We start from the raw sequence: 13,366 nt of genomic DNA on the forward strand, positions 1-13,366 counted from the left end.
TAAGCAGTACCTTTTCGAAGGCCCATCTTTTCCAGTTCCCCATAGCCCCCCCACCCCCAACCCTGTTCACCTTCCCCGCCCCACCAGCCCTGCCCCAGGGTGGGAGGGGACCTCGGGCACGGGGCTGGGTCTGAGCTCACAGGCCACCGGGAGCTCTGGCCGCCTGTACTCACCAGCACTCAGGGTCGTGAACTCCAGGAAGCGGTATTCGTAGGACACATCTATCTTGGTCTCCACCTGAGGCCTCTTTAAAGTCGAATAGATATTTCCAGGCCGTTTGTCATCACGTTTCTCTAACTTGTTCAATCCGCAACCCATTTCAGCAGCTGCCAGCAGAAACCAAAAAAAAGGACAAGGAAAGTGATTTTTTTTTCCTGAGATTTTGTTTTTATTTATTTATTTATTTATATATTTTTTAAGATTTTATTTATTTATTTGACAGAGAAAGAGAGAGCACAAGTAGGCAGAGTGGCAGGCAGAGGGAGAGGGAGAAGCAGGCTTTCTGCTGAGCAGGGAGCCGGACGTGGGGCTCGATCCCAGGACCCTGGGATCATGACCTGAGCCGAAGGCAGCCGCTTAACCGACTGAGCCACCCAGGCGCCCCGAGATTTTGTTTTTAAACACCACAGTATAAAAGACCCCGTATTTCCCTGAAGACTACATGAAGGACCTCAGCCTTTATGCAACCCAGAGCATAATTCAGTGTCTGACCTGAACACGGCGGAACTACGCTCAGGACCCAGGCTGGTTTCTCTTTCTGTGAGGACACCATTACCAGCCATCCCGCACTTCTATAATGACACCAAAAGTATACCTGTCTTCTCTCTTTTTCCCCCCGTCTGAGGAAAATAATACCTCAGAGTGCCTCAGTTCCACTCTAATCTGTACACATGATTAAAAAATGAGATCTTAAAAGCAATATGGTACATTATGGTGTCAGCCCATCTGAAAAGAAAAAACAAAACAAGAGACGTGTCACTTTTGCTGTGGTTGCTAAGAGAGAATAATAAGTTGTTGGTACAATTTCCAAACTCCAACAGTAATTATTTAGACAGGAATTTATATTCATAAAACATCTCTAAAAGTAGACGGTGGTATTTTTATGGGCCTCATCTAAAAGTCCCCCTTTTATTCTCTTTGAGACCAAACCACAGGAAATAATAGTATGCTTCCACGCTCTTAGAGAGTCATTTTAGACCAAAATGAAGACTGGCTGAACACTAATAGCAGGGCCAGAGAAACTGGAAGCAGAAATCCACGTGTATTAGAGCGAAGATCTGTGGCAACAGTTTGAAAGAAAAATGGAGAAATGTTAGGATAATGTGCATATTAGGGTGGGCTCAGCTCCCAGCTTTTCCAGGGATTAAAAACAATGAGGGTTCTCTGTTTATTTGGACAGAATGACATTCATGAAATGACTTTTTATCCACTCCCCAGACTTCAGCAGAAGATATTTTCCTTTTGTGCACGGAGCATGACCAATACTTCCCCCTTCTCTGGGGTACCAGAGCTGCCATCAGAACATATTTCACAAAAATATGAACTGGCCAAGAATATCACAAACAGAAACGTGGTGACCACTTCCTTTTAGAGATAAGAATTTCCTTTTGCTTAATCCATTCACAAGGTGCCCAGCTTCCTAAGGCAAACTGGCAAGCTCCAGAAAAAACAAAATGAACCTCAAAAAAGCAGTAAGTGTGTGGGGGGAGGGGAGCAGTGGAAGAGGGTGGTGTCGTGACAACCAGGCTATACTTTTCAGTAATTAAAAAAAGTCTGGAAGGATGGATGAGAACAGGAAGGCTTACTTATGCCTTAATAAGGGAACATTAGTGTCCAAAGGGCCAGGGCAGACATGATTTATGTGCAATCTGCATGAACTGATTACTAGTAAAATCCTCTGTAGTTCTGCAGATAGAACAGCTGATATATACAGAGGCTGCATATTTAACTACTAAAAAGCAAGCCGAGTGGCATCTGCTAAGGCTAAGCAGAAGAGAAGTGGACAGGAAGGCTCCTGTGTACTGGGGAACAGGTGACCTGGCCAGATGAGCACTGTTACCACCAGAACAGAACTGGAAATAACCCAGAGACTCACCAAGTAAGTCACTTGCACACCCAGTCTCCTAAGAAAGACTGAGTGTTTGGGGCCCTCAAAAAAAGAAACCTTTCCCTCAAAAATCCTCCCATTCTTGGGGCGCCTGGGTGGCTCGGTCGTTAAGCGTCTGCCTTCGGCTCGGGTCATGATCTCAGGGTCCTGGGATTGAGCCCCGCATCAGGCCCCCTGCTGGGCGGGAAGCTTGCTTCCCTCTCCCACTCCCCCTGCTTGTGTTCCCTCTCTCGCTGTCTCTAGCTCTCTGTCAAATAAATAAATAAAATCTTTAAAAAAAAAAAAAATCCTCCCATTCTTGTTATCCTATTAGGGAAATTCTAGCATTAGAGACTCATTCCTTTGAAATCAGAATCACTCTCCCTCAGGATCTCCTTTGAAACCACAAATAATCGCTACAGGAAGGGCAACGAATGAAGCTTATGGTAGCCACTAACACTTTAGTATGATTTAATATCTTCTATAAAGGATAGGTTCCCTGACAACGGAGAAAAAAGGAGAGGAGTATCAGGATGAGTAAAAAGACTCAAAAAAAAGTTAAGGAGGTGGGAGAAGTTGGGGGATGGCATACCAAGAAGCATCAGAAAAGCTCTCCCAATTTATAACCTGGAGTTTAAGGTTTCACTGAGATTGTCCCAAACTTGAGGTCTCTGCCCAAGTTCACCCCAAAGGGCACTGTTCTTGTCTCCCAGGACACGACAAGGTTCTGGGTAAGTCATGCATATGATCTGACACAGAAAAAATAAACAGTACCGGCAGCTAGCAGCAAAACTGTAGTATCAGTGAATCCTCAAGATCTCAAACTTAGGGATTCATTTCTTTGGAATACGTGCAACCCTGGTTAAGCAACTGCTTTTATAGCACGACTCTCTCTAGGAAGGCAAACATATGAAGCAGTTGTGAGCCAATAAAACCCCAGCATGAGGGGCGCCTGGGTGGCTCAGTCAGTTAAGCGGCTGCCTTCAGATCAGGTCATGATCCCAGGGTCCTGGGATCGAGTCCCACACTGGCCTCCCTGCTCCGTGGGGAGCCTGCCTCTCCCTCTGCCTGCTCCCCCTGCTCATGCTCTCTCTCTGTCAAATAAATAAATAAATAAATAAATAAAATCTTTAAAAAAACCTTAGCGTGAGTCTGTTCCTCTTATTCTTTTGTGGTGAGGGCCCTACCTTACTCACTCCTGGCACACCTGTGTTCCTTTTAGTTCCTTCCTGCGTTCTTCTACCAACCCCCACCCCTGTCAAAAAGTAAAGATTTTCATATCATTCTGAAAATAGCTATTGCAGTCCCTACTGTGCTCAAACAAGAAAGATCTAGCTTACAAAAGGGGGAAAAATAAGATTGAACGGTACCTAACATTACTGTTTACTATGTGAGGTTCCCAGGCTCATGCTAGAATCCCACTAGAAACTTGGGGCAAGGGATGGGTACGGGCCTTTGAGGGCAGTGAGAGGTGGGAGGTAGAGGTAAGAGGAGAGGGCACGGCTTTGCCTGATGTAGGCATTTGGTTCACATTCCCTCAGACATTCAGGGAGTGTTTGTCTCAGGGGAAGCACATCTCCCTCAGGAGTCAAGGCCTCTAGTAGGGCAGAAGGTAAATGGTAAGGATAATGGTTTTGAAATATGCCTCCCGAATCCTTTGACACTCCTGCCATTGAAAGGTGGGGTCTACATCACCTCCCCTGAGTCTGGGCTCCATGGTTGCCTGACCGACACAATACGGAGGAATGACACAGTGCCAGCTTCTGGACCTGGGCCTTATGAAATCAGGAGCACCGACTTCTTGATCCTTGAGATGCCCGTTCTTGGATCCCAGCCACCATGCCATGAGGAAGCCCAAGCAGCCCCAAAGGGAGGCCCATGTGGAGAGGAACCGACAGCCAGCACCAACTTGCCAGCCATCTTGCCGGTGAGCCATCTTGGAAATTGAGCCTCTGCCTCAGTCAAGACGCTGACACCATGTGAGGCAGAGACAAGCTGTTTCCACCAAACCCTGCCAAAACTGCAGATCCCTGAGCAAAATACACCATTGTTTGTTTTAAGCCTCTAAGTTTTGGCACGATTCATCATGCGGTATGTAACTCATTCACCAAGTTTGTTCAAAATGACCATGGCCTGCTGCCTCCTCAGGAGAACACCAGCCAAGATTGCCTACATTTAGGGGCCCTGGTTTAGCCATTCACCCTCTGAATGGCACTTTGGCTGTTTCCAGTTGATTAAGAATAAAGTGGCTATAAACACTCACACAGAGGCTTTTATGAGGACATAAGTTTTCATTTCTCTAGGGTAACACCTGGGAGTAGGACTGCTAGGTTGTGTGGTAAGTGCAGGGGTCCTGTTAAACGAATGAGGCTTCTCCTTCCACATTCACGGTGGCCAGATGCTGACTGCAGGAGAGGCATGGCGGAAGGGGAGACCCTTCGAGAGACTGACCGATTAGCCCCTCCACCTCCTGCTCACTCTGGGGCATCAGCTCCCTGCGCAGAATCAGGAGAGCAGTGCTATTCATGACTCCTTCTCCTTTCATTGTTGTCTGTTTCTATAAAGGACACATGCTAAAAATCACTTGTGTGTGATGAGATTGTCCCGGTGCTTTATCTATGGTCCATCCAACCCCCACAGCTCTGCCCTTCCATATTCCCACAGTCACTCCACACTGACGCCTAATGTAAATCAAGTTACTTGTTTTATGTGTGAGTGGATCACTGGATCAGCTTTGATTATCTGACAGTCGTACAGGAGGCTTTTCTCTTTTGTTTCTACCTCTGTCTTCCCAGAATTCATCCCAGCACCCATGTGAATGCGTCTCTCTAGCATCAAGGGACCAAGAAAAACCTTCCAAGATTTCTTCAAAGGTAAAAGCAAAAAGAGGAGGTCTTTCCCCATTCCTGTGGCGAGACAGTGGGGAAAGAGCCAAAATAAACATACAGTTCTCTAGCAGAAATCAGCCAAAAGTAATTAGGAACTGGATGCTGATTATGGAGGAAAATAAGGTAATCACCAGGAGGTTGAGACCCTGGCTGCAAAGGAGAGGATGTTAGAGATTGCAAATGACCAGAAAGCAGAGAGCTCTCAGATGGTGAGGTTCTGGAAAATCAGTTCTTTCCAAATCAAGCCTAGCGTGAGGTGTCTTTGAGACACCGTGGCCCAGCTTCATGCAGAAACTGTCAGCTCCACGAGAGAGGGAACTTTTCCAAATTCATGCATACGTGCATGCATTCATTCAGCACACATTTATTAAGGTCTGCTTTAAATTAGGTCCTCAATTAGGAAAGGTAAAAATGGGAAGACCAGGCCCTGCTCTTAAGGAAATCGGAGGTGAAAGAAGGAGAAAGACAGTGAACAGATGTACGTGGTGCAGTGGGGCGGGCTGTTCTGGAAGTCTGGGCAGAGTGCGGGACATTCAGAGAAAAGCCCTGTGATAGAAAACAGATCCGGTTCCAGAAGAAGCTGATCAGCAATGGGGCATGATGTCCTGTGTCATTTTCAATGTTGAAATCTTTAACTTTTTATTTTAAAGTATTTCTGATTTGTTTCTGAAATGCTTCCCAAGATGCTCATAAGACACTGGAAAACCACTTTAGAAAGGATCACCTCCTTAAAAGATTATTTTTCAGCTCACGTTTCTAAAACTTCAGTTTAAAGGTTCATTTTTACTATCAACTAGCGTACATGCATTTAAATAATGGGGGCAATAAATGTAGTTATATTTCCAAATACATATTAGTTTCATTAAGAGTGAGTCCTCATTTACCACACTTGCTGCTAATCTGTGGCAGACTGTAAAGCTAATTTTAACAATTGCCAACAGCTCATGACAAGCAACCAGAGATGGGGCAATTATATGCAATGATGCTGGATCAGCTGGCAAATTCATTTTTTATTTCTGCATTCAAGTTCCATATTTGAAGCCTCGAGCATGTTTATTACATCACTCAGTCACCCAAAGTAAGAACTGATGATCCAAATTAAGACATTTTTACATGATAGGAACATCTCTCTCAACCCAGAAATGTAAATGAAAACTTGAAAATTCAAATGGTATCAAGTCTTGATATCCTACAAACATAGTCTAAGACAGAAACCCAAGGATAACTAAAATTTACCCATTGAGGGACTGGGCGAAGTAAGTGAAGGGGATTAAGAGGTACAAACTCCCAGCTATAAAATAAGAAAGGCAAAGAGATGAAAAGTACAGTCCAGAATATAGTCAGTGACATTGTAATAACACTGTATGGTGCCTATACTTATTGTGTTGAGCACTGAGTAAAGTCTAGAATTGTCAAAGCACTGTGTTGTACACCAGAAACTAATATAACACTGTATATCAACTATACTTCAATAAGAAAAATTTACCTGTTCGAAGTGTTCCTGATTTGATGCCAAGTATCAAGAACAATCTATATGAAACAATATTATTTATATGGTGCTACTTCTTCTAAGTGAGTGCATATATAAATATATATTATATAAATTATATAGTAATATACTACATATATATTTTATGTGTGTGTGTGTGTGTGTGTGTGTACACATTCTCTTTGTATCTGGCAAGGCAAAGACCACAATGTTCCCAGAAATTTCCTCCAGGTCATGAGATGATGGGTGACACTCTCTTTATGGTTTTCTATATTTTTCAAGTTTTCTGTGCTGCACATACTTTATTTTCTTCACTGAAAACAATAAGAGGTATGATAGCCAGCCTCCAAGATGACCCTCAGTAATCCTTGCAGCATTCACGGGTGGTCCCCGCCCACAGTGAATAAGGCTAACCCGTGGGGCCCGGAGGGCACTGCAGAAATGATGAGCGTGATTTCCAAGGCTGGGTTACGGCAGCATTGTGGGTTCTCCCTTGCTCTCTCCTGGATCCCTCACTCTGGGAACAGCCAGCTGCCATAGTATGAGGACACCCTATTAACCCTGTGGAGAAGTCCCAGGACAGGGAACTGAGGTCCCCACCGAACAGCCAACACCATTGGCTAGCTCAACACCCACGTGGAAGCAGATCCATCAGCCCCAGAATGGCCTCCAGCCCGGCCAGCATCTTGACCACAACCTCTTGAGGCACCCCAGGTCAGAACCACCCAGCTAAGCTGCTTCTGGATTTCTAGCCCACAGAAACCCTGTGAGATAATAAATGTTTACTGTCGTTTCTGGCTGCCAAGATCCGGAGTAATTTGTTACAGAGCAAAAGATAAGGAATACAAGGGGTATTTACGTTACCAAAGGAAAACACTTGCTTACTATCCCCTCATCCCCACATCTCAGTCGGGGTCTGATCCAGACCACCTCTCTGCCTTCCGACAGTCCCCATCACAAACACCCTTAACTAAACACAGCTCCCTTTCAGAAGAACCTGCTGCTCAAAGTGTGGTCCTCAGACCAGCAGCACTAGACTTCCTGGGAGCCTGTGAGAAATCCAGAATCCCAGGCCCTCCCAGGCCTGCTGAACCAGAATCTACATTTTAATGACAAGTGATTCACTGAAGTTTGAGCAGTGGTAAAGTTTGAGAAACCCTGGGCCATGGCAGTGGTCCTCAATCTTGGTTGCATATTGGAATCATCTGGAGACCTATTTAAAGGTCCTGATGCCCAGGCATTTGGGGGTGGGGCCTGATCATCAATATTTTGGAAAAACCCAAGTGATTCTAACTAGCAGCCAGAGGTGAAAAGCAACAATTTAGGAGCAAGCTCAGTTTTCCCCACTCTGAACCCTCTCCAGTCTCGGATCTTTCTTAAGTCTCCTAGCCAGGGCTAAGAACCCCCGTCTAGAACATGGCCCTGCTGATCCCCTTGATTCCACACCCCCACCTCTTGAACCTCTTTGTACCTCAGATGCCCTCTTCCCACCTGTCCTCCCAAACACAGGTGCACCCCTAAATTTCTATCCCCAGCCCTCCTTCTGTCTCACTCTCTTAAAATCATTTTCAGTACAGGGGTGCCTGGGTGGCTCAGTTGGTTGAGCATCCAACTCTTGGTTTCGGCTCACATCATGATCTCAGGGTCAGGAGATTGGGCGCCCCATCAGGCTCCATGCTGAGCATGGAGTCTGCTGGAGATTCTCTCCCTGCCCCTCTGCTCCCCACTCCTCTGCTCATGCTCTCTCTCTCAAATAAATAAATAAAATCTTTAAAAAAAATAATTTTCAGCATAAGCCACTTCAGACATATAGATGAGGACAGAAAATGAGACATCTATGTACCCACCACCAAGATTTAACAAATGCTTATATTTTACTTTATTTGCTTCACATCTTTTATTTTTGAAGAAATGAGACTTTTTGGATGCAGCCCCCGTGCCCTTCCTTTCTCCCCTCTTCTATCCCTGCTTTTACTCTTTCACGATCTACCTGTGACAATACATGGCAGAGGTTTGAGACTTTCCACCTCCTGGCACCTTTAGCGTCTCGGTACGTTGTTCACGGCACCCCTAAGCTAAAAGCAATACTTACAGTTCCACTTATTAAGCCATTCAGTCTAAACAACATAATAATCATTTATGTCCAAACAACTTATTAGCCTTTTGAAAAAAAAATAGTACATAAAAATTGAAAGAATAAACCTTTTTCTTTCATTCCTGAGTCACCACAAGAACGAACGGGATGTGTGCATCTCTTGGGCACTGCACAACTTCTCAAACCTTGGAATCACGCTGGACACCACCACCTTCATTTCCTGTTCCACTAGGTGGTTTCTTAGCAACCGCCCAAAAGGCAGCTGCCCAGAGATATGATGTCATCAAAAAGAAGGCGGTGCTAACGTTGGTACCTCGAACTACCCCAAGATGGCAGGCAGTGTGTTGTCTAACATGTTATGTACCACTGTGTTCCCCTCAGAAATGTAAAGAAAACAAAGCCCTTCTGCCCCACCCTCGTGAGTTGGCTGTGGTGCCTTGGGGTGCCTTAGTAATGGAGTTTGGGAACCTCCAATATGTGGTATTGTTGAGTATACTCAAAAAAGTTACATAAATGCTATCGTCTCCCCCTTAGCCCTTATATCCCCTCTCATGGACCCTGCTTTACCTGTTCTGGGCAAAAACCTTCCAGTCTCCCTGCCAGACTGGTGAACTCCAGATGAACACACCCAAGGACCCGTTTCAACATCTTCACCTAGAATTTTCCTGAAATTCCTGATGAATGTGCTCCAAAGAGAACTCAACGCCTTGCCCATCGAGGCCTGTTCTTCCTCCCGTGTTCCTTGCTTCCGTGGGTAGTCCCTCCGTCCTCGTAACATCCAGGCTCAAAACACCAGGCATCAGCCTGCTCCTGCCACTGCCGTCACCGCTGCAGCTGGCCTGGCGCTGGGTGCTGCTGGAGGCCCTTACCGCCACCACCTGGTTCCCCGTGCCGACCGCCCTCTTAGGACCATCAGAGGCCTTCCTGCCTCTGGCTTCCCTTGGTCTCTCACCCACTAATTCCGAGCACGGGCTAATGCCAGATTAACCATTCTGTGCCACCCACATGGCTCAAAACGCATAAGAAACATATGCTGCCCAGTTTGGAGTCCTTAGCCTCCACCTCACCCCATCCCCCTCCTCCCGGGTCTCTGGCTGTTCCTCTTCCTGTACCCTGGAATCAGGCTTCAGGAAGCCAGTGCTCCCTTCGGTACACACTGAGCACTCTCCAGACACCATTCCTTTACCTCCAGGGCGCCCCCCACCGGACACTCCTTTCCCTGCCATCTCAACCCTCTGTATTAGGGTTGTTCAGAGAAACTTCTAGAAGCAAGAGGACAGCGTGTCGGTAGATATCTCTATAGAGAGAAGGCAGGGCAGATTTGTTTTAAGAAATTGACTCATGGGACTGTGGGAGCTGGCGAGGCGGAAATCTGCAGGGCGGGCCAGCAGGTCAGAGACCTACAGAAGCCCTGATGTTACAGTCTTGAGTCTTAAGGCAGTCTGGACGCAGGATTCCTTCTTCCTCAGGAGACCTCAGTGTTTTCTCTTAAGTCCTTCAACTGATTGGGTGAGGCATGCCTCACCCACGTTATGGCGACTACTCTGCTTTACTCAAAGTCTCCTGATTTAAATGTTAATCACGTTAAGAAAGAAAAATAACCCACACCAACACCTAGACATGTCTGACCAAAAACTGGGTACCATGGCCTAGTCAAGGTGACACATGAAATTACCCATCACACTCTCCTTTATTAAGCATTTACTACATGCAAAGCATTATTCTAAATGCTGAAAATACCAAAGTGATGCAAAAAGCCAAAAAAAAAAAAAAAAAAAAAAAAGGAACAACCCTGCCCTGAAGGATCTTACCTTCAGGGGCAGAAAAACAGACAATACACAAATAAAAATAATAAAGGAAATTCAATTTTAAAAGTATGTCGAATAAAGAAAAATAAGGCAGGGAGGAGGGAGAGCAAGCACAGGGTAAGACGATGCAATATTTAAAATTCTTTTTTTTAAAGATTTTTTATTTTATTTATTTGACAGAGAGAGAGCACCAGCAGGGGGCACAGCAGAGGCAGAGGGAGAAGCAGACTCCCCGCTGAACAGGGAGCCTGGTGTGGGGCTGGATCCCAGGACCCCGGGATCATGACCTGAGCTGAAGGCAGACGCTTAACCCACTGAGCCACCCAGGCGCCCCGACGATTCAATATTTAAAAACAGGATGATCAGGGAAGGCGTCACCCAGGCGGTGATGTTAAAGAGACCATGGGATGAGCGGGGGATGGTGTACCGGGAAGGGTGGCAGCAAGTGCAAGGTTCCAGGACCTGCCTGGGGAAGAGTGGTGGCTGCAGGTGGCACATGAAATCGGGGGGGGGGGGGGGGAAGCAGGTTGTATGGGCTGTGCAGATGGTGGTAAGGACTCTGGCTTTACCCTGAGATGGGAGCCCCTTGAGGGTTTCAAGCCAAGGGTAGACATGATCACTCTGGTCATGACTGACGTGGAAATGGGGAGACCAGATGATGATGGGGTATGAGCAATGATCAAGTTCTGGATATATTTTAAAAGTAGAAAACGAGATTTATTGGTAGTTTGGAAATAGATTTATTGGTAGTTTGGAAAAAGAGGGCATCCAAGACATGTCTAGGGTTTGTGACCTGAGCAACTGGAAGGCTGGAGTGGCCCCCTTCCGAGCTGGGGATGGGTATAGGAGGAAGACAGGAGCTTATTTTAGATGTGTTAACTCCATCGGGGTGGGTAGCTGCAGGGACCAGTCCTGAGCTCAAGGGAAAGCTCTGGAGCTTTTGGTAATGCCTTATCTGCTTATGTGACAGCCAACTTCCCAAAGGTAGCAATCATGTCTTTCTCATCCCCAATAGCAACTATCCCAACACCCCGCCCCAACAGATGCACAATAAATCTACTTATTTATTTATTTATTTATTTAGAGAGCACGCACACATGAGCAGGGGAAGGGGCAGAGGGAGAGGGAGAATCTCAAGCAGACTCCATGCTGAGCATGAAGTCTGATGCGGGGTTCAATCTCATGACCCTGAGATCATGACCTGAGCCTGAATCCAGAGTTGGATGATCAACCGACTGAGCTAGGCAGGCACCCCGAGATGCACAATAAATACCTACTAAACCAACATCCTTCAGGACTAGGACAGACACTTATTATCTGGTAAAGGACGGCAATTCTGGAATATTTGGAATATCTGCCTGTCTCTCTCAGGTTCACCTTCTTAACAGCATAGCACAGCGGTTGGCTGCACAAGTTCTGGAACCAGAGTGCCTAGGTTCAAATCCCAGTGTCTCTACTTCCTAACCCTGTGACTTTGAGGAAGCTGCTCAACTTCAGGTTTCCCAATTATTATATGGGGTATCCCCGAAATCCACTGGCAGGGTGAGGATTAAATAAATTAATACTGAACAGGGCTTAGAAGAGCTCTGGCACATAGAAAAAGTAGTATAAATGTTAACTATTATTAGAAATATTACCAGTAATTACTTGTTATCCACTGTAAAGATTATTTTTTACCTGCCTATGGCCATAATTACACCACACTGCAAAGGGTGCTTATCCGGTGTCCCAAAACAGTGGAAAAGGTCCAAAAGCCCTCTCTAAGTTACAGAAGAGTTTAAATGAATGATCTGATTTCTAGTACTTTACATTTTCAAAATTTGGCAATACATGATTCGGTCACATTCCATTAACCAGAGTCTGTGATTAACCACCTCTCCTCTTATCCAACTTTATGAATGAGGTCTATTACAATAGTTTCTTCAAACTTAGGCATTTGGGAGCTATTCCATAAGACCTGAGGATTGCCCAGGAAGTACTTCCTCAGGGTGAAATACAAAGTAAGAAATTTCAAAACACATACACACACACACACACACACACACACACACTCATGTACACACGAATGGAAGTTGATAATCCTCTGCAAGAAATAAATGCTGACAATCAAGGGGGTCTGCCTATAGAACAACAAAATGGGATATTGTAGTTATAAAAGCCAAAGAAAGTTGTCACTGAAGTGCAGCCGGCTTCCAGGTTGAAAAAGTGTGGCAACATCCAATACAGTTTCATAAAGTCACTTAAGAGTTCGTCTGGGCTCCTGGGTGGCTCAGTAGGTTAAGCGTCTGCCTTCAGCTCAGGTCATGATCCCAGGGTCCTGGGACAGAGTCCCGCATGGGCTCCCCGCTCAGCGGGGAGCCTGCTTCTTCCTCTCCCTCTGCCCCTCCCCCCACTCGTTTTCTCTCTCTCTCTCTCAAAGAAATAAATAAAATATTTTTTAAAAAAATGAAAGAAAGAGTTGGTCAGTATCAGACGAGCTGGGCAAAACACAGCTGAAGTGGACTTTGCACCACTGGCTGGTGTTGGTGCCCCATGACACCTGAGGGCTGAGTCCTCTCTCCTTGGAACCACAGAAGAGGGGCAAGCCAGAGCACCATACCAGCCGCCCCCCTCGTCCTGTGCTACCAGGACACGGAAGCCGCCGGCCCCCTCCAGCACTCCCTACACACCACAAGGGCAGTCAGACCCAGCAAAACTCCCAAGTGAAGCCCTCGATACCCCAACTAGTGTCTCCTCCATCTCAGTCTTGGCAGGTAGCCATCAGGCGTAGAATGTGACCTGATTTTCTAGCTCTTTGGTTCTGGCCCCGCTGAGAGCCAATTCTTCTTCCTGAATTCAGCCCAGGTGGGGAGTAAGTCACACAAATGCATATTTAAAAGCTCAACCGAATTCTTATTTGGAGAGCAAGGAATTAACAGGGCTCAAGCAGTGGCCATCACTTGCCTGCTGTACGGATCTTTTCACAAAAAGCATCCTGGTAAAATATGCAATGATAATAAC

At 46.0% G+C, this 13,366-nt stretch overlaps 1 protein-coding gene across 3 annotated transcripts in view; it reads right to left on the reverse strand.

Annotated features, from left to right (window-relative positions):
- Positions 1-13,366, reverse strand: part of RFTN1 (raftlin, lipid raft linker 1) — a 191,714-nt gene that overhangs the window by 173,840 nt on the left and 4,508 nt on the right. For all 3 annotated transcript variants that reach the window (XM_036078081.2, XM_036078080.2, XM_036078079.2), the window contains exon 2: positions 174-326. In XM_036078081.2, the coding sequence (XP_035933974.1) occupies positions 174-318 (145 nt within the window). In that variant the 5' untranslated portion in view covers positions 319-326. The remainder of the gene's footprint in view (positions 1-173; positions 327-13,366) is intronic.

This window comes from Halichoerus grypus, chromosome 1 (genome assembly GCF_964656455.1).
Source record: "Halichoerus grypus chromosome 1, mHalGry1.hap1.1, whole genome shotgun sequence".
Taxonomy (NCBI): domain Eukaryota; kingdom Metazoa; phylum Chordata; class Mammalia; order Carnivora; family Phocidae; genus Halichoerus; species Halichoerus grypus.